This window comes from Mucor mucedo (assembly GCF_025094135.1).
Source record: "Mucor mucedo strain NRRL 3635 chromosome Unknown EV154scaffold_128, whole genome shotgun sequence".
Lineage (NCBI taxonomy): Eukaryota > Fungi > Mucoromycota > Mucoromycetes > Mucorales > Mucoraceae > Mucor > Mucor mucedo.
The window spans coordinates 3,287-24,380 of record NW_026252412.1 but is presented as its reverse complement, the minus strand read 5'-3'; the positions used below and the strand labels follow the sequence as shown (position 1 = coordinate 24,380).

The window sequence follows — 21,094 nt, the reverse complement described above, 5'->3', positions numbered from 1 at the left end:
TTTGTATAAAAAATGGGCTATTTATTTTCGGTTTCCGATCTTGAGAGTAGCTTATATGAGGTTATAAGTAGTCACAATAATGTCAGTTATTGTGGATTACGATCGTGTAACCTAATTCGACTACGGTATAATATGGCTAAATACCGCACCCGGGCTGTAACAGAAATCTCTTTGTGGCGACTTAATATTTCGATTGTTAATTTGTATTTTATTTCCTGTTTTACGTACATTTAGGCAGTACACAGAATTAAGGTACCTTAGGTTAGCCCAAGACGGAGATGAAAATGGTAACAAATCTTTTAATGTAGGTGGGTGAGGTGGATCTTCTCGTGAGAGTGAGGTTTTCTAGTGCCGCTAGTACTACGAAGGCTGTAACTATTGGGGTCATGGTTGGTAAATTCTGCTTCAAAGCATCTCCTTCAGTTGATATCATGTCGAATAGCAACTTGATGCACGTCAAGTTAAGCATGATTCGTATTCCCGATGAAGAAAAATTTATGGCAAATCTTCAAAAGCCGCTCACAAGCACATAAAAAAATTTTAATGGTCCAAATATATGCAATTCGTAATAAGAGCCCAATAACAAAAATTCATCTTTTCATCAAAGGCGTCATTTAGTATCATCTAAAAAATAATGGCCAATAACAAAGTATCATCTGAAATATAAGAACCAACGACAGTTTGTTTCACGTCGTATCCTGTATCAAATAACGCAAAAAATATGCTATAGTACATGATGTATCCTGGTAATAATCTCATACACGGGTATTGAGTGTCCAATGCACGCACAGAATACATTACACGATACGGCCTATATTCTTCCCATAGTACGGCACAGAATATACCGCGTATCACGTTGAAATACGTAGCAGAATATATGAAATATTTTGTACCGTGTCCTGCATGCGCGGAGTATACCCAAAACTGTTGCACTAGGATATTGTGAAGGTTACGACGTGTACCCTATTATATCACGGTCAAATCACAAAAGTCTCCAACGAATGTTATCTAATTCCTACTGATTAGTAAACGTTTTAAAATTTCTAGAATACAGAGTTGCATTTCAAAAACGTACCTAGCAAGTACTTTGCATCAAATACGTTGTTACACCTAGCATGAATTACACGAAAATAATTAATACTTTATAGTCCTGCTACAGACTATTATCGCGATTTCAAATTTTCAGAAACGGCCGCTAGCCTAATACACACATCGGCTCAAAAATTGAGATTGGTCTGACTTTTATTTCATTTAGAAATCAGTTTTTTGCAATGTAAAGTCTGAGTTTTGGTCCTCCGGATTTAAAACATTCATATGAGGACGCACAAAAGTTGGCTCTCACTCGACTACCGCAAGCAGTTTTTGGTAATACCATTATTTGCTGGTTAGGAACTATCTGAACCTATATCTTAGCAAAACCACAAATTAAAGACATTTTAAAGTTTTGGCCCAATTCGTGGAATGTTTGAGGTGAAGTCGTTTTCGGAACTCTGGTCCATTATCCGTCAAGATCCTATACGTTTGGAAACTCCGGTCCGTTATCCGTCAAAATCTTATACTTTTAGGAACTCTGGTCCGTTATCCGTCAAGATCCTATACTTTTGGGCACTCTGGTCCGTTATCCGTCAAGATTCTATACTTTGGGGAGCTATGGTCCGTTATCCCTCAAGATCCTATACTTTTGAGAACTCTGATCTGTTATCCGTTACGATCCTATGGTTTGGGATGATCTAATAATGTTTACGGAGTAGCCTCAATAAATTAAAATAATCTATAACGTGCCTCCAGTTTTAAATAGCGATTTTTTTTTGTATTTTTTAATTGCCTAAAACTTTCCCAAATCAACCGATATACCAATTCGAATCAAAAGATATTATTTAAAGAGTCTTTATAAACAATATCTTATGAATAAAAAAATACTTTTACTGCAAAAAAAAAAAGTTGTAGGACATCAAAGTTGGTCGCTTTTCAAAAAATTAAGCGGGGGCGTATAAGTGGGGTTGGAGATTTGAAACACTACTATGCACACCCCATTAAGTTCATTCTCCGTTCATGTAAATGTCAGCCAATAGAATGGCCTTATTCCTACTGAGAAATGTGTCATAAATTTTTTTCGCCAAAAAAACCCAGTCCCACTGGAATCCCTAACATGGCAGATCTTGTAAATGCTTAAGGTTTTCCAAAAATAAATTCTATGAAATATTTAGTTACATAAAACAAAAGAGAAAACTATGTACAACAATGCCTTATGATTCCTTTTTTTAACTTATAAGAAAAAAAGTAAAGTATTTACGACTTCTATCATTTTCGGTCGTTACACCACTATGTCGCGCATGTAGTATTACCCCTGATACATATTCCTTTTTGGGTGAGCCGATTTGACATATTTTTAAAGTTTTAAGGTTTTAAGGTTTTCTAAATAAATCCTCTACAAATTGTTTAGATATAAATTTAGGTAGCTAAAACTGTATACAATCATGTCTTAAGGTACCTTTATTACTTTATATAAAAATAAATGCTGAGAGTCTTTTCATTGTCGCCTCCTAAAATCAAACGGGGACAATCTTACGCGTCTGACGAATGTTAAATGCTCCTTTTTATCCTTTTTGCAATTTTTCTATCATAACATGCCCAGACCTACAAAAAACAAAAGGCTATTAGAAACAGACTTAGAAGAGAAGATGGATGCATTCAATCTGCCGAAGTGGTACTCGCTGAATGGGAAACCATTGAATTAAATCACGATCAACTAGTCGAGCAAGCCGAGGTTGTAAGAGCTGAGGCGAGTTCTCTTGATATTATTTCAGATAGCAATACAGAAATAAGTAAAAGACCACTTACGTACACTGGTACATCCAGAACAACAAAATGGAGAAAGAATGCCGAGGCTGCAAAGGTAGATCCAGCCCAGACTCTTCAACGTTTTGGATTTACTGTTGCAAAAAGTGTAGAAACTCAGCAATTAACAAAGTTCATTCCTCACACGGAAAAAGAAATCGAAGGCATCAAAAAAATTATGCCTGCTGTCAAGGCTCTTATTTTACCCGTAATGAGTAAGAAGAACGACGATAATGCTCGTGCATCATACAACAATGCTAGGTATTTATCTGTGTACGAATATTGCTTGAATCGTTTGGGTGGAAAAAAGAAAGGATTGGCTTCAGAAGAAGCAGCCGAAAAATTCTGGCCCCAAAATTCAAAGGAATACCGTGGGATGAGCATTGTCAAGTGGACAAAGGAGTTCATTGACGAAGGTAAGCTTTCTGACCACTCCCAAGGCGCCCATGTTAAAAGAGTATCACTTTTAAGTGACTCGGATGTCAAGATGGCCGTTTTGGAAGAAATTCGAAAGATGAAACCAGCTCTTCGTTCCTTGATTATCATCAAAAAGATTATCGACGAGCAAATCATTCCTTCTGTTCTTGGGGTGGCTGAAAGTGACTTAAGTATGACAACAATTTCCCGTTATTTGTACGAATGGGGATATTCATACCGAAAAAATAAAAAGACTATTTTTTTCGATCGCCATGAAAGAGAAGATGTGATCAACTACCGAGATGAATGGTCTAAAAGAATGGTCGAATACATGAAAAGATCAGAATTTTATGCTGGTGACAATGAGGAGGAGATTCTTGAGCCAGTTTTGGATGAAGGTATAAAACAAATTGTGTTTGTTACGCACGATGAATCCACATTTTATGCAAATGATGGTAAGGATGATCTGTGGTTGTTAGAAGGTGAGAACCATATCAGAAAGAAGGGCCCAGGATCGTCAATAATGGTCAGTGAATTTCAATGCCATTGCCATGGAACCATGAAGAATGCTGGTTGGACTTCTAGAAGATTTTTCAAAGCGGGTGTGGGCAGAGAAGGGTACTGGAAGTACACTGACATGTTGGAGCAGCTTCAAGACGATGCAATCCCTTTGTTTGAGCTGCTCCACCCTGGTTGTCAAGCTGTTTTCCTCTTTGACAACAGTTCCAATCACAATGCATTCGGTGATGATGCTCTTGTTGCAAGTGGTATGACACTTAATGAGAAGCCATACAAAGATAACGAAAAGTATCAGTTCAAAGACACGACTGTAATTTTAACCGATGGCACCCGCTTGGAGCAGTCTTTCTTTTACACCAAGAAGACCAGTGTCACCAACAGACTGGGGTATGTAGTGAAGACAAAGAAGACACGATACTTCAAAGGTATTCGAAAGATTTTGGAGGAAAGAGGCCAATGGCTTGGTCGTGATCTGCAAGGCAAGGCTTGGAAAATGCTATGTAAGTCGAAGGAGCCAGGCCACAGATCAATGTGTTGGGCTCGTCACTTTCTTGAAAGTAGACCCGACTTTGTGGCGCAAAAGTCGGCTTTGCAGCAAGCCGTTATTGACTCAGGTCACATTTTTGAGTCATAACCAAAATATCATTGTGAATGCAACTGGATAGAAATGTACTGGGGTTCCGCCAAAAGGGAGGCACGTTTGAGATGTGATTACACATTCAAGTCTCTTGATGATAACTTATCAAGCTATTTGGATAAAGCTTCCAATGTAGTTCATATAAAAAATTTTTTTCAAAGGTCTATGAACTACATTGAAGCATATAGTAACTGTAGTGACGGTAGAGAAGTCGTGCAGGAAGTAAAAAAATTTGTCAGCAAGTCTTATTTATCTCACAGAAAAGTTAGACTTGATACTGGTTTATTGACTTAATAAAAAAAATTGCACAATGAGCATGGTCACAATGAGTCAAAACCATTAAGAATGAACATTCAGATGTATGTCTAGCTTAGGGATTCTACAAAAAAAAAAAACACATCCCACCATTTCGATTTCGAAAAAAAAATTTGAAACAAAATTCAAAAAATCGCTATTTAAAACTGGAGGCACGTTAAACGTTCGTTTAATAATTTAAGTGTTCTTAACCACTACGGAGATTATGGACGTTCGTTACAGATTTTAAAGAAACTCGGACTTCATGGCAGAACATCGTCAAACTTGTTTTGCACGGCGAAAACGTACATACATGGCCTGGCAAAAATATGTCATTGATGTCACTTTTTAATGTTTCTGTCGTAAAACGTTGATGTCATTTGTTTTTTTATCAGAGTTACAATATTACCACAATCAATAGTACTAATATATTGGAATGTGATTGCATAAATAAAAATCCTTCACCATAACATTCGGACTAAAATAACTAGAAAACTCAAATGTCATATCTGTAACCCAGTATTCATATTATAATGATTGTTTTGACTTTGTAGTATATACCAAATTTAGTAATTCGGTTTGTTCTTTTTTTTGCGCACCAAACGATGCACAAGTCAAAGCTACAGACATGTATGGGAATAATACACACTGAGTAAAAACAATTGATTGTCCCTTTCTGAAAACTGGTTGTCACAACTTTAAATTAAAAATAAAAAAGCTTTGACTTTGTTCAGCTAATTTTTTCAGAAGCAACAACTAATGTCTAACATTGGCGAAGCCGAATTCATTCAATTCAGTGGCGTTAGTCTTTGACGCAGACGCAGAGCCAGATATACCCCAGCATAATTAGCTAATACCAAAAGTTAGAAGACAATCAAGACAAATTAACATGGCCAGTGCCCCAAGAATCAGTAACAGTAATAGAGACTCTAAGAATCAACCAGAGATTCAGAATAACGCCACTAACAGGGCCGATCACGAACGTAACTAACGATTTTTCACAGGTAAAATGAAATTGGAACGCCTAAAAAACTTTCTAATCTTTTTCTCTATCTCACCAGAGATTATGACTTGAATCGTTCGTGCCACAATAGCTTTGAAGAGATGAATTTTCTTCGTTAACGTAGAGGTATATACTGTGAATATTTGCCTTCCGATTTTTTTGACGTTATAATGTACGAGGGATGATAGAACGATGCTCAAATTCTAATGCTGTGCGGGTTAAAGAAGAACAAGTAAAGAATCAAAACATTTCTGTTTAATGCAACAATAAAAAAGTCAAAATCAATATAGCTGCCATGTCGACTACTTTCATGCGAACACTTTTGGCTGGAAAACATCTTACGAGTACTGAATTCCGAAAGAATATTGGAATGTACAACGATAGAGGTTTCAGAATCAAAAATCTAAAATTCTGCAAAAATATTTCTGTGATATGATTTTTCAATGATTTTTTCCAAGTTTTTGCAACAAAACAGTTGCAAAAACAGAAAAAAGTCTAAATTAACATAAACATTTTGTGTTCCATGACACAATATCTCATATTTCATCGACATATTTCGCTTATTCATCGCTTTTTTTTAAAAACTTAAGAAAATAAACTATTCAAATTTTTAACCATGGATAACACGAAGCTTTTGGCAAACAATACTGATAGTCACTCATCTATAACCGCTCCTAACATCCGGAATGATCAGGGTAAAGAGAGGGAGATGTTACCCAGAAATGAGGAATTAAACAACAAGCGGAATACTTTACAAGTACGCAGTCTGATGATCAACATAGAAAAAACAGGTCATGGTTTGGTGGGGAAGGTCATGACAATAAACCGGCAATGGACCGCGTGAAAAATTTCTTGTTGGTTAATAATGGGAACTACCTTGACATATGGAGTGGTATTCCGGATAAAATAACCGGAAAAACAACCCAGGGACAATCACGAACATGGGTATCTCAACAATGTGCGAACGAGTTTGCCAAGCAAGGCGTCAAACGCAAGAAGGAAACTATTTGCACCAAATTATGAATATATCGGCGTCTTATGGAGAATCGACAAAACTCTTCTACCAAATGGGTGTAGTAGCTAAAGGAAATGTCCCACGTGTAAGCATTTCCGAAGAATTCAAGAGTAAGCGATGTAATATAGTGTCCTTTATACCATGCTCACCTATAGATAATTGTACTGGATTTCCCACCATATTTTCAAAAAATAGTCCCTAATTTTTCAAAAAGGCATCAGTAATTTTTCAAAAAGCGCTCCACTATTTTTTCAAAAAGTTCAATCTAATTTTTTAAAAAGATACTAATATTTTTTCAAAAGACAAGTAGTTTTTTTATAATTGTTTATTAACTTAAAGCATTTTTTCCATAGCAATACATCGAGGAAAGAAGCTAACCGAATGTCGAATCCATCCACGACAATCCTGTAAAGTTACATTTGTAACTGACTCCATAATTCGAGGAGTCAAAAGATCGCCTGTGTCCAAAGGGTTTCTTTTAATACCACTCTTTACCTTCGACCAAAATTCCTCAATTGGATTAAGAAAGGGGGAATATGGAGGCAAATAAACGCACTTATAGCCTCTTTCTTCTATTAACGCTCTGATTGCAATTGGTTTGTGGATTGGTGCATTATCCATTACAAGATAATAGCCGTGTAATCCATTTCTATCTAAACAATCCGTCATGCTGCTAAGATAGCTCATGAAATGAGATGATCTTGTACCCACTCTACCATTTACGACAACTTCTTTACCATTGACCTTTCTCTTTTTGCTCCCCGTTGTTGAGGTAGGCTTTCTTAATGATATGTCAATTACACCGTCAGTTGAAATTGCGCCTAAAATAGTGATTGACGTGCTGCGAGAGGTAGGTACAATAGCCTTGGCAGGCTTGCCTTTCTTTGACCAACCTCTGTTACGGGTGATATTTATGTTAAACCCTGCTTCGTCTATGAACACGCAGTTTTTTTCAAAGTCCATATCCTCGTTAGCAATCCAATCCTCTACCGACTCTCGACGTTGAGTGATTACATCAATGTGGTTTCGTCTTGCAGGTATTTTCTCAAGTCGTTTCATAGATAAAGCACATCTTTCTCTCATAAATCTATGCAATGCTGACTTACTCACCTGAATATTCTCATCCGAAAAATGATTCGTCAAATCTTCCAGAACTTGAGCAAGTACAGCAGTAGGTCTTTCGTCGATGTACTTGATGATCCAGTCTGCATGCCTGTCTTTTAATTTGAATCGGGATCCCTTAGGACCTCGTTTCTTTCTTTCAGGGATTCCCAATTCTGGGTCTTCTCTATACTTTTTTCTATAATTATAACCAGAGTGCAATCTAATACCAGTTGAATTACAGGCTGATTTCACATCGGAGCCAGCAGCGATCAAGTCAATGAACATTCCTATCTGTTCATCTTTATACTTCATGTGGATTCTTTTCTTTTTATCCTCGTGCTTAAATTCGGGCTGGTTATAATGAAGGTCACAATAGTTCTTTACACGAATATGTGCTTCTTCTAAAGTCTCATCAATGCGGGCACTCTCTTCATCCGAACTTTTGTTGCTGTCTTCGTCATTACTATCAGGGAAAACCTCCAAATCGTCAGCAATATCCTCATCTACTTCCATGGCACTTTCAGTAACACTAGATGCCGATCCAGCACTTTTTTGGTATAAGTGAACGTACAGCTCTTCAGTCTCCTCGTCACCTTCTACATCAAGATTAAGATCGCTCATAAAAACGTCAATGGACATGGTAAAAGTTTTTCGAAAAATTAAGGTTATGTTTTTGAAAAATTAAAAGAAGCTTTTTGAAAAAACAGTGAAAGGCTTTTTGAAAAATTACTGCGGACTTTTTGAAAAATTAGGGACTATTTTTTGAAAATACGGTGGGAAATCCAGTATGGGAGGAAAATTGAGCCAAAATGGTTTTCAGGTGTGACTGGGTTTTTCTAGAGCTAGATAATAACTGGGGTATTTGTTGACTTAATTTTTCTCTCGAACTTTCTTTCATTTATAACAATTACTCATTCTGAATTCTTCTTCATTCTACGGGATCACTCCTACGCTTATTGATTAAGGTGCTGTTGCCATCGGGGAATGCGTAATCTGGTAAGACTTGTATGGGCTGAAGGATGCGCTGACGAACGGTTATACTTTGAAAACTCTCTCCAAGTCGACTTTGGTCCGTTGAGAATTAATAGACTGTAGTACTTAGTAATGCGAAGCTGGTTACAAGCACTTTAAGCAAATAATGCCTTTTTTGCCATCCTACGTATTAGCTACTTAATTTGCTGAATAGTTCAAACGCTCTCTTCAAGTAGATTTAGGTCCGTTGAGAGTTTATAGGCTTTTTTTTTTTTTCGGTAGTCCTATGTTTGCTATCAGTATTTTAAGCGACTAACGCGTTTCGGTTCTCTCCTTCATATTGATTGCTTCACCAGGTGCTCCCGCTTTTGTTAAGTACTCTGCATAATATATTAATCATTACAAAACGAATAACTTTTTGGTTCTAATTGTTAGGTACAAGATAAGATTGAAATCCTGAGAACGGCCTTATACCCTGTAAAAGAAACCAAAGCGATATATCTTGTCTTCCCCAAAACGTCTTGTAGTGCTGGGAACAAACATTACATAGGTAAATACCTCCCTCTTTAAAAAACGTATACAACATTGAACTAAATTATAAGTCAGTATCCCATATCAGCTTCAAAGGATCTTGTCAAAGGCATCGTTCACGTTAATTTTGGTCTGGCTTTTCGCTCTCTCAAATTATTGACCTTCTCAATGTCCATTAAATTTCGCCAATCTTGGATTATCAACTCCTCATTACTTAATCTTACCAATAAAACAAACCGCCTCGTCCAATTATATAGCTTAAACCTATATTAGTTCTTCCCATGCAAGTAACGCGTATAAATAGAGTGCACTTGTTTATGACAAAAACATTATTCCTTCCCCAAGACAAAATTACCACCTTTCCTTTATTCTTAATAAAGAGTTTATTTCAAACAATTCTTGAAATGTCGCTTATCGTTCTGCTTTATAGTGTCTGCATATTTGTTCATGTGTCCATTCTTAATACAATAGCCGAGACGGAAAATAGTCTTGTGGTCATGAACTCCGATTGTTGCGGTTTGAAAACTATCCTGCAAGATGCTTAATATTGTTATTGAAACGAAGCCAGCCCATCGTCTTTGTAACACATGTTTCCTGTTCTCTTTATTTTGTCGCAAATGTAAATGTTGAACATGCCTATTGTATCCTGTCCAACGTCTCTGCTCCAAATCGTTTATTTCAGTTATATCTTGTACTTGAAACACATTTAACATCCATTGTCTTTGTATCGTTGTCCTTAAAGTCCGTTATATAACATAGGTAGTACCAGCTCATGTCATCATCTCTATCTATGCGCGATGCCACAAATATGTCTCGAATTCAATATGACTAAGATTCTGTCTCGGTAAATTTGATCTCTGAACCATCGTCTACTAGTCCTGTCAATTGTTACAAATAAAGTCATGTTTATTTATGTGTACTTCTGTAATTAAGATCTTATATCTTTTCCTTTCTTCTTCGAATAAATCTCTTTCGGCTTTCATTTATTTTATACATGTAAAAATACTATTATACTGTATATATATATAACTTCTGTCTTCCTGTTCTCACATAAATAATTATACTGTTCTGCGCTTACCCCGCCCCGCTTCTGACAGCACAATACATACACACATTTTTTGTTATTAGTAGAAATACGATTCGTCCTTTGAAGTACCCCATATTTACGTCCGAATTTTCATGTTTACGCCGTTTGCTTTTTTGCATTGAACACCATCATACAGTTATACAGCAATTGCACAACACATTCTGAATTTTGGGTTCAAAATACCGAACACAAACAATTTTCAGACGCAATCCTGCTGGTCTGAGTGCCGCGATTTGGGAAATACAATTACTATGTATTACTATCCATATAATTCTTATTTGTACTTTAAATTGAATACTGATCCTTTATTTTATGAACGAACCACATCTCGTATTATCCTTCATACAAACAGAAGTCATCAATTTGAACAATAACGTTTATATGAGTATATTGGAAAATCAAGCAAGTAAAGAAATGAGACTCTATAATCGTTTATTATAAGCTGGAGAGTTTGTCATAATAAAATAGAGGTCCCTGTTATATTAAATTATTACTGGTAGATTTTTCCTGCGAAGATCGAATTGACTGTGTACCCTCCAACTCTAAAATGATGTAATAAGATTTGTAAATCAGTTACATAAGAAACATCACTTATTGTTATATACAAGGTAGCTAGTTGACCCATATCCGGCACTTCTGGTGCATTATAGTTTATCCATTCAATGACAGAGTCCTAAATTGGATTATAAAATAAATTTATGAGAAACTAGAAGCTTCGGCAGTTCCCTAAAAATAAAAAAAATAAAAAAGACAATAAGACAGAGTGTGAAACAGATTGCAAAAAAGAACTGAACTTTTTTAAACGTAAACATGTGGGTTTCTTTTATACACGAAGAACACAACTATTTACAGCAAACGGGAAGATGACTACCGTGGGTAGGTTATATTGACATATTGTCTAAACTGTCAATATCCCGCAAGGTTCATCAAGGATAACAAAATAACATTCTATAGCTGAAGTAAATATATGAGTGTTACGTGAATTAAGAAATATCATTTGTCATAGGCCAAAAGGTTAAAGATGATATTTTACCTCAATCTTCGGAGTTCATGTATGTAACCGTAAAAGTGATTTATATACTGCTGGAATACAACAGCTACGCGACCAATGCAGGATTGATTATGAAATCTGATCTCAGCTGGACATATTGTAATATCGTAGATATCAAATGGGTCTTTATGAATATTAAAAGTAAAGATAGCCTTTTATTAAGAGTTGAATGAGGTCGTATTTATACTTTAACGAAGCTGTGTCTAAACTAATAGTAAATCAAATCGGGAGTAACTATTCAATCGTCAATCCATTTGAATTAAATAAATGTTTATTTATGTATTGTTATTCGCTCATAGCAATATTTCCATGATTAAGATCTCCAGTCTGTCTACTGAGATCTAATATTGGATTTCTATTGTTTTCTATGATTCAATACATCTGCGATACAACACATATGATGGATCTGACATTGTGTCAAACCTAAAGAAATTTATTCCAAATATGGTACTTATAATATATAGCGTATATGTACTATAATTGAGTGCCAAGATAAGAAGTAATTAAATTAGTCAAATTACGCTATACATACGACATATGACAAGCGCACTAGCTGTAACACGAATTGGCTTAGGCTAATTTAAGACAAGGCGACACAAAACGAGACAAGTTTAGTGAGATGATTTAAAAAAAATACCATAAAAACCAAACTTGAAAGAGTGGCACATAATGCAAGTCTTCAACATAACAGAAACTATGAAAAATCATAGATGGAGAACGGTACACCACAGATGTTAACGTAGTAAGCTTTTAAATTGATCTTATCCAGCTAAGTATCATATTGAGAGCCCTTGGAACAAAAGAGTTATGTTAGAGAAAATTTTAGTGTAGAAGAGACCAAGAAATAAAAAACGTTGTCTCGGGGAATTTCCAGTGTGCTGCAAACATCCCTACTTCAAAGTACTGGATTTGCCCAATGTTTTTAAGTAACGTGTGGCTTGGATTTTTCAAGTATAAAAACAAAAGTTACCAAACTAATAAAAAGGGTCAAGCTCTTTTAGTCTTGAAAACCTTAATCATAATCTTCTTCGACGTCAAGATGTACCAATTTTCACCAAGATTTTCTTACGCAATAGTATGGACATTAAATCGAAGTTTGTCAGAGACTTTTAACATTACAAGATTCTCGGATCATCTCCCAATGTAACATTTATGATCATTCCCCTGATGGTACCAACTAGATTGTTCCTTGTTACCAAAAAAGGTCTCCAGGCTAGTGAAATAATATGAGGAGATGATCCCGAAGCATTTACCCTAGTAATTCATTGTTGCTTGAAAACTCCAATGCAACATTGTAGGAATGAATCACTTTGATGGGAGGTCTCATTACCAGTTTGGTTTTCTCATTTTTGAAGGCATAGGCATACGGACGTCTGTATGTTGTGTGTATATAATGTAAGTTTATAATATGGTGCACGCAGTTATAATTTATCGATTCCAACTTTTGACTACCCACAGATGCTGGAAAGGCGCTATTCAAATAATCAGCCAATGCAATAGGAGTAATATTTTCGAATATACCAGTACCCATGAACCTCGTTTCATTCTCCTTACGTAATAAAAAGAACAACAGATGAAATACGTTTCTCAGAATTAGTGCCACATAGGGAAGAGAAAATAAGACATTATAAAACAAACGAATACTTGGCGAACAGGGAAGGTTTGTATAAAAATATGAGACCATCTACGAAGATCAGCAGTGCCTTAGGTCAAAGATTCAGAATGGTTTTATTCCAGAAACGACTAACATTATTTATACTAGATATCGCACAAAAGGAAAATACCGTGTTGTTTATATGATAAATTCAGACAAAGTCAGTGAGAATGAAAGGTACCATCAACAAAAAAGAGTTTTGAAAATTTGAAGAGTAAGAATAAGCTGGATTACGTGGACATTGAATAGTTAGATGGCTCAGACAGTATTATCGTTTGGTCACAGCCGCAAAAAATACATTTGGAATACAAATTACCTATCGCCAAAAATTATTAGAAAGATGGAGTCAGATAAGATTTGGAAGACTTGATTTAAAGTACTTCTTACAGTGAGCTAGATGTAATGCAAGATGGTATTATTATAGTTATTTGGGGAATGATTTCACAAGACATTATGGCAACACATGATAAGATGGAGTTGATGACATTTTGAAGCTCTTGACAAATCACGCCTTAAACAATTACATTCGTGCATGAAAGGCCAATTTCAAAGAAACAAGCATGCGTTGTATTCTACTGGTAACTTTAACAGAAAGGTGGCAGCCAATATACAACACAAAAAGTGAAAAAAACTTAAAGGTAAAACAAGGTATCCAGAGGTGAAATTAGGGATTTTGTAGTCCTCTAAGAAGGTCTCATCCCCAAATACCGGCGTGATCTTTGGCAAAAATGATATATTTAATAAATAGTGGCATAAAATATATCTTTACTTTCGGTCAAAATAGACTAAAACCACCTAACGTTTTCATAGATATAATTTATATTTTCTAAATTGTACAACTCGTGTTTTAATGACTTATCCTAATAATTTTCTTTTTCCGAAGAATGTTATCGATGACAAATATAGAAAAGAAAGTCACACACTAGCTTAAATTTTAAAACGAGAAAATTTTTTTTCATCTTTTTCCTTCCTTTAATTTTTTGTATTTTTTTGTATGGGTATATCAACGCACATTCAATTACAATAGTTTCGCAACTAGACTAACATTTGCTAGTATTAATGGTTTGGTCTTTGGTTTTTTTCTGATGTGTTTAACTCTCCTGTGGTGTCGTCTTTCGTCTTGGAGTTTTTGGTAATCTTTAACATTATTAAAACTAACATAGGCTAGTATCTCTGGTTTTGGTCTTTCCTGTGGTTTTGGCTTTTTCTGATGTGGTGATCTCTCCCATTGTGTCGTCTTTTGTGCTGGTAACTCGTAATATTATTGAAACTAATGTTCTTTCTTTTTCAGCGTTGGGGTCTGGGGGTGAGTCTACAAAGTGGAGGCCTCCCCGTGGCTAGACTTGGTAACGTTCTTCTGAACGGCTAACGTCCACAATATATAGAAAATCATTATTCTTACAAATAAATGTAGTTTTTTCTTAAAAAATAATTTTTGTCTTATAAGCCTTCTCGTCTATTATTATTTTCTTTCTGTTCAACCGATTACGAACGTAATTTGGAGATGCATTGCAAAAAAAAAAAAAAAATATGACAACAATCATTAATGTGTAGTCATTCATATAAATGGCATGTGATTTTTTGTTTAATTCAATACACTCCAGCTGCAGCTCTTATTGATATTTCCAAAGCGTATGTGTTGTTTACATAAGATCTTATGGTACTTGAGGTGCCTCATCCCATGGATGGAGCAAATGTGTGCCAATGACTAGATTCCACATGGGTCAAAGTAATTTTGACATCCCCCTTGTTCCTCTTCTAATACTCAAGACTGGCATGAGTATACGTTAAATTAAATTACAATCAATAAACTTTCTGTTCGTCTCTATCAAACAATGTGGTATGTATATCTTTTTTTTTTAAGCCAAGATAGCTAGTGACGGATTATCAATGATTTTTACGTGACTCTGCCCAGAACCAAGACAAGTATGTTACTGATAGATCAAATAGTTCTACCCAGACATAGTCTGAGGACTTTCCATATTCACAGTCTAGAAAGTTTCAATAACCGGGAAGGAATCTTTAAATATCACGCATATATGGATAATTCTGTGATAATCTGGGTATGAAATTATAGTATAAAAGATAACAAAGATTCTTCAATCATTAGTATAAGTCAGTCAGTTTGTGATTATAAACGTAAAGGGTTTTTTTTACATGAAACTTTCACCCCAATTGACCCTTGCATAGGTTAAATTAAAATAACTAAAGAACTGTGAATTTTTGGATTCAGGTTATATATCAGTAGTGGCATGAGATATAGCTCGTCATGTCTTATCACGTAGTTTTGAAATTTATTTTTTTTTGGACGCACGCACCAATAAATTGTTTATCGATTCAACAATGCGCGAGATGCTTGTATTATTAGCATTGCAACAAACAGTGTCTATTTTATGGAACTGGTGCACGATTTTTAGAATATTTCAACCTCTTGTTTTAATAAACAAAAATAAGGACAAGACTGTTAAATAGTTTAAGCCATCAAAAAATGAAGAGAATGATGTCGTACTCAAAAAGAAGCTTTAGTGTATGATATCTAATAATCGTTCAAATGGGTATCGTGTTGTAGTGAACAGACTCATTAAATTCAAATTAAAAGGGTTTTTTGAGGCCGTAGTATCAATAAATCCTAATAGATGGTCATCTAAAATCACAAAAGGGTTTGGAACAGAACAGTAAGAGTACTGCAGTAGTCACAGTTAAAAAAAACTCTTACCCTTAAGAGCACTAAAAAGGTTGTGTATACCTGAATAGGCTTTTTTGTTTTCTCTGTAAGATTTCTTCCTTATCAAAATAGCTTGCATTGTTTATTTTATTGAAGAAGGAAAAATGAATAATTGTTGCTACATGAATTTTCAAATTCGGAAAACTTGAAAGTAATACAAACAAAGCATTTAAGACATTGCTCGAGAAAAAAACCTTAATTTTACATTTTAAACCCCACTGTTAGGTGCTCTGAAAGTAAAACAGGTTGTTTTGATATGATATTAAGATATCATGAATAATGTAGACTTTCGATCGTAAATGCACTCTTTAATGAGGGTGAAATTAGTACTGGCGTAAACTTTAATTTAGAAAAAAAAAATAGGTTGACAGTTAAAAATAGAATTATTATCTCATCATAACAAAGTCTTTCTTCCCCTTTCAGATTTCTTTTTTATTTTCTTTGTAATGATTCTCAATCTTTTATGTTAAGAAAAAATCCTCAAGGATTCGAGCTCTGTATCACCAACTACAATTACCATTTCGAAAGACAAATGCGTTTCAATGCACTGAGATCTAGCAGTAACAACATTAAGACATGTCCTTATTTTCTTCACGTCAAAAACAAAAAAAAAGTGAAGAGCTTAAATAGAACCTCGAAGAACGAATGAGATTGAAGAGAACATTCCCAACATTAAGGTAGTTGCCATTGAACATGATTCATGCACATTGAGTAAAAAAAAATCTTTCTTCGCAAACTAATTTTACAAACAGATATCATATATGACATAAGTACCAGTAATGGCCGAAAAATATAAAGACAATATCGAAGAAGCCGAAGATGTAAGCATGGTAGTTGATAGGAAGATGACGATGAAGATGACGATGACGACGAAGGAGAAAAAGAAGAAAAGGAAGCTTGTGCGGAAGGGAATGACAATCCAAAAACAACTGAGGCACAAATTAGAGCAGGCATGTATAGATTATTTGCTACCAGTTTTAAGGTTAAGAAAGGCCTTACTGATAGAGCAGCTAATACCCTTCTTCAGTTTTAAAACATCGCATTGAAGGATGCCAATGGTAGTAGTCATTCTGCGTTGCCAAAGTCATTCAAAATAGTTGAGAAAAACTTAAATAATGAATGGGACCATGGTCTTACCAGATATACGTTTCACGCAAAACGAGATTCAGTCTATGTTCCTGAAGTGACAAAGGTGTGATATTTAACTTTCTCAAAATCAACGTCTAATTATTATAATGCAAGACAAAACACCCTCTCAACAATCATGTAATTTTGCCTCGCTGTCTGGTGATGTTTGTGATGACGTTTTATGTTAGCAGGTAAGAAATATAATGGCAAAAGCATCTTCATGCCCAAATTTGTTTACCCTTACAAGTCTTTTAAAAGTTCATCGCAAGCGTTGATGCTTCGCCCGGAATTCTACTCTACAATGAAAGATTGGAGATTAAGAGATGTTGTTCCAAGAACGTCTTACCACATATATGATGGTAAAATATACAAAACATTGATCGATAACACTGGTCTTCCATTTCAACATTGCGACATCCGTTGTATGCAGCGTTAAATGTCGACTGGTTTCGATGTTTTGATAATGTAAATTATTCCTGTGGTGTCATTTACGTGTAAATCCATAATTCGAAAAGAGAAGGCTGATTTAAAGAAGAAAACATCATCGTAGTTGGGCTTATGCCTGTTGAAAAGAACCAAAACTGGACCGAATCAACACGTACTTAAGATCCTTGTTTGATGAGCTTTTCCAATTGGAAAATGAAGTAATGATGAAAACGGCCGCACGACCTGGCGAGATTAAAATACATTCTGCTTGGTTGATGTTTGCATGCGATATCCCAGATTGCTGGAAATTAGCTGGTGTTTAGTCTCATTCCCGTGGCCATACGTATAACAAGTGTGAAGGTAAATTCCCCTTGGTTAAAGGTAAACCTGATTTTTTTAAAATCAACACCGTTGCCAGAAAAAGCCTGATCGATCGAAGGCAAGCAATATGCGAGTGGATTTGAGATGGCAGAATGCCACTAATGAGATAGAAACAGAGGATCTTGTGAGGGCAAATGGAACAAGTTATTCCGAACTGCATCAATTGCGGTATATAGATGTTGTGAGACAAAGAATAATTGATCCTATGCATAATATTCGTTTGGGGACATGCTCAAAATTTGTGATGATTTGGAAGGAAGAAGGATACTTCGCAAATGTCAACTCGGAGAAAATGTAAGTTCTTGCCGACTCGGTGGAACTACCTGCTGGTTTTGAAAGTGTTTATCAAAGGATTGGAAGTGGTTTTACCAACTTTAAATATGACAACTGGAAAAGCTGGTGCCTGTTATATTCCCCTTTCGTTCTGACAGGTAAAACTTATTCGTCATAAAAAACGTCATATTTATGATGTTGGTAATGAACAGCTATTTTAGCAAAAGAGAACATGAGAAACTGGATGATTTTTGGAAACGCATCCGTATGTATTTTGAAAACTGAAATGAAAAAATCCAAGATCCATAAGGCACACAAGCTCTTTTTGGATTTTAATAGAGTAGCCGAAGGTTTATACAGAAACAAATTTGATGCCATAAATCAACACTTTTATTGGCATCCTAAACAGACCATTAATACTTTTTCACCACGCCATGCATATTGGATTTTTACTTTTGAACGGTGCAACGGTTATCTCGGATCATTTAAAAATAACGAAAAAAATGTTGAAGTTAAGTTTATCAAAAAGGCCATGGAAAAATACAACCTTCAGCATAACACAATTAGAGCATACAACAAGGCCATTAAACCATCATCACCGTTATCCCTATCCTTTCAATTTAATTTCAAAAAAAATGGAAAAGTTCTTACATGAGAGGACTATGTTTGGTGGACGATTCAATGACCGGGTAAGACGTCAAATTACTGAAGGGTTTGTTGCAACCGAATTCCCAGAATCTTGTGACAATTTAGACATTAATGTCACCGGGCCAGAGCCACTTTGTTTAGGTGTTCTTCTATGGAAATTTTTTAAAAAAACCAGTGATTGCTAGGAGCGGGGCGGGGGAAGAGCAGAACAAAATGATTATTAAAGTGAGGACAGTGTCAGGAGCGGGGCGGGGCAAGAGCAGAGCAGAATAATGATTAAGGTGAGGACAAGACGAAGAGAAAATTATATATCTATTAGTTTTAATATATATAAAAGGAATGAAGGTAGAAAAAGGTTTATTCAGAAAAGCAGGAAAAATAGATAAGATCTTTAATATAGATATAAGATTAAATAACCATGCTGTTATTTATATTAATTGACAGGTCGGGTAAACAAGGGTTCGGGATCAGATTTACAGAGACAGATTATTAGTCATGCGCTAAAACCACATAACAAATGCTACTATCTACAAACGGAAAGATGTTTCACGAATAATAGATCGGGATTCAGTAACCCGAATTCATGGAAATTTCTTCATTATAACACAACTTTATGCTGCGACCAATGAGAGATCAGAGAATTTAAGGAACAATAATAAATCAAGGACAGCTGTCTTACGATCTTCAAGAAACCAAATGAATGGTCCATCATATAAAACTACGATGGATTTGAGCTATCAAAAATACAAGCCACAATATCTTCAATCTTCCATAAATATCAGGGCCAACCCGCCCGTTTAGTTAGCTCTTAATCAATTTATATCCAATGAATCTACCATACTTATACATAAGGTAACTAAATTATAAGACAGTTTGTGAATAATTTGAGACTGTTTATAAGATGTCTTTATTATGAAATAAAATGAGCAAGAATTTATATAAAAAAGACTATCTGCTGTGCCACTATCTTAAGTGTATCTTTGAAGTTGTTATCATTTTCCCATTGTGTATCCTGTTACTTTTAACTGCTTATTTTGTAAATATGGTACACTTGGAATTACTGTCATCTTAGACACATTGTACTCCCATATTTTAGTAAGCCTTAGTCACTGTGCTCTTGTAACCTTGTGATATAATAGTACTAATTATCTAAAAGAGTAATTGATTCCTTTATCGATTAGTTAATTGGTAGTCTCCGCTTGTTCATCCCCAAACTTTTTAACTTTGCATTTCTAATGACCCCCACGTGTTGTAAAACTGCAACTGGGTATATATACACTTATATGCCTTACTATTTATGAACACTAATGAGAATAACCTCATTTAATTTATTGTGTTTGTTGTGATTATTGTGATGTTATAATACTTTAATTGATCAATGTTATTTTTTTATATCAATGCTATTATAGGAAATACTGGTTTTGACCTAAACTTGCACTTGACTAAGGACGCCTTTAAAATATTGAAGATCATTTTTGACATTACTTTGGAAAGCACTTTGCATAACACTAAGCAATAATCAACTTTTATTTAGGAGCAGAGATCTGAAACAATTGTTTTTGTCCATATACATTTTAGCTTTACAAGCATGTGTGTACAAAGATTTTAGGGTAACTTAAGTATTAAAATTAAAGATGGGTTGATTACGAATAATGTCCAAATTTTATTACAAACGTATCTGGAAACTGATTGCATTGTCTCGCGCATCAAATAAAGTTCAGAAAAATATCTTGATTGATCCAATCTTTGGGTCAAGCCTATCAAAACATTGTTTGTAGCTTGTGACACATCAACTGATAGCCAATATTTAGAGGAAGACAACATCAATTAGTGAAATTAAATATCACAATACTAGAAGGTACCCAGACCTACTTCGCCTCCCGTACTTAGCGCCAAACTAATTTGTCGCGCCTGGAGTTCGGACGATTGAACTTATATGCACCAGCAAGAAGGGGTTATGTATGATATGCAAAGCGGACGAAAATATGGTGAATGACAAAAGTGAGCGTTTGATCCCCAATATTCATTAAAAAGAGATGCTAAAAATTTATTTGAGGAAGTTTAAGATACTCCTGTGGGATAGATCATGTTAGTGGAAGAGGTGCAATAAACGTACGTAAATATAAATTACAAGTGCAGATAAAGGTATTCGAAATAAATCATTCGAGCCTATTCTTTTTTTCAAAAAAATTATCGATTGTGTCATTTCCTTAATGTATCTTTGGATTGTATTGAAGTCATATGTAGCTTCGTTTTTATTTTAATATCTTGTAAATGTATGTCTAAGGAAAATACAACATTGTAGCCATAGTTCTCTACACTTTCAAAATGGTCAACAATATCCTCATCACACAGCCAAATCAGAGCAATGTAGTCCATAGCCCAATTAAA

General features: G+C 35.1%; 4 protein-coding genes across 4 annotated transcripts; 3 read left to right on the top strand and 1 right to left on the bottom strand.

Moving 5' to 3' along the window:
* Positions 1-12: 12 nt before the first annotated feature.
* On the top strand, positions 13-1,734 carry EV154DRAFT_485970 (uncharacterized protein; the record flags this gene model as incomplete). Its single annotated transcript, XM_051598799.1, has 4 exons — positions 13-203; positions 235-312; positions 1,280-1,384; positions 1,443-1,734. 4 exons carry the CDS (start codon positions 13-15, stop codon positions 1,732-1,734), a joined length of 666 nt encoding a protein of 221 aa, XP_051452934.1.
* A 4,590-nt stretch (positions 1,735-6,324) lies between these two features.
* On the top strand, positions 6,325-6,731 carry EV154DRAFT_485969 (uncharacterized protein; the record flags this gene model as incomplete). The annotated part of the gene is made up of 2 exons (XM_051598798.1): positions 6,325-6,403; positions 6,451-6,731. 2 exons carry the CDS (start codon positions 6,325-6,327, stop codon positions 6,729-6,731), a joined length of 360 nt encoding a protein of 119 aa, XP_051452933.1.
* Positions 6,732-11,280: 4,549 nt separating this feature from the next.
* EV154DRAFT_485967 (uncharacterized protein) lies at positions 11,281-12,968 on the top strand (the record flags this gene model as incomplete). Its single annotated transcript, XM_051598797.1, has 5 exons — positions 11,281-11,293; positions 11,424-11,609; positions 12,179-12,210; positions 12,295-12,611; positions 12,890-12,968. The coding sequence occupies 5 exons, from the start codon at positions 11,281-11,283 to the stop codon at positions 12,966-12,968; spliced, it is 627 nt and encodes a 208-aa protein (XP_051452932.1).
* Positions 12,969-13,668: 700 nt separating this feature from the next.
* On the bottom strand, positions 13,669-15,310 carry EV154DRAFT_485966 (uncharacterized protein; the record flags this gene model as incomplete). The annotated part of the gene is made up of 4 exons (XM_051598796.1): positions 13,669-13,839; positions 14,168-14,367; positions 15,024-15,113; positions 15,280-15,310. The coding sequence occupies 4 exons, from the start codon at positions 15,308-15,310 to the stop codon at positions 13,669-13,671; spliced, it is 492 nt and encodes a 163-aa protein (XP_051452931.1).
* Positions 15,311-21,094: the final 5,784 nt, after the last annotated feature.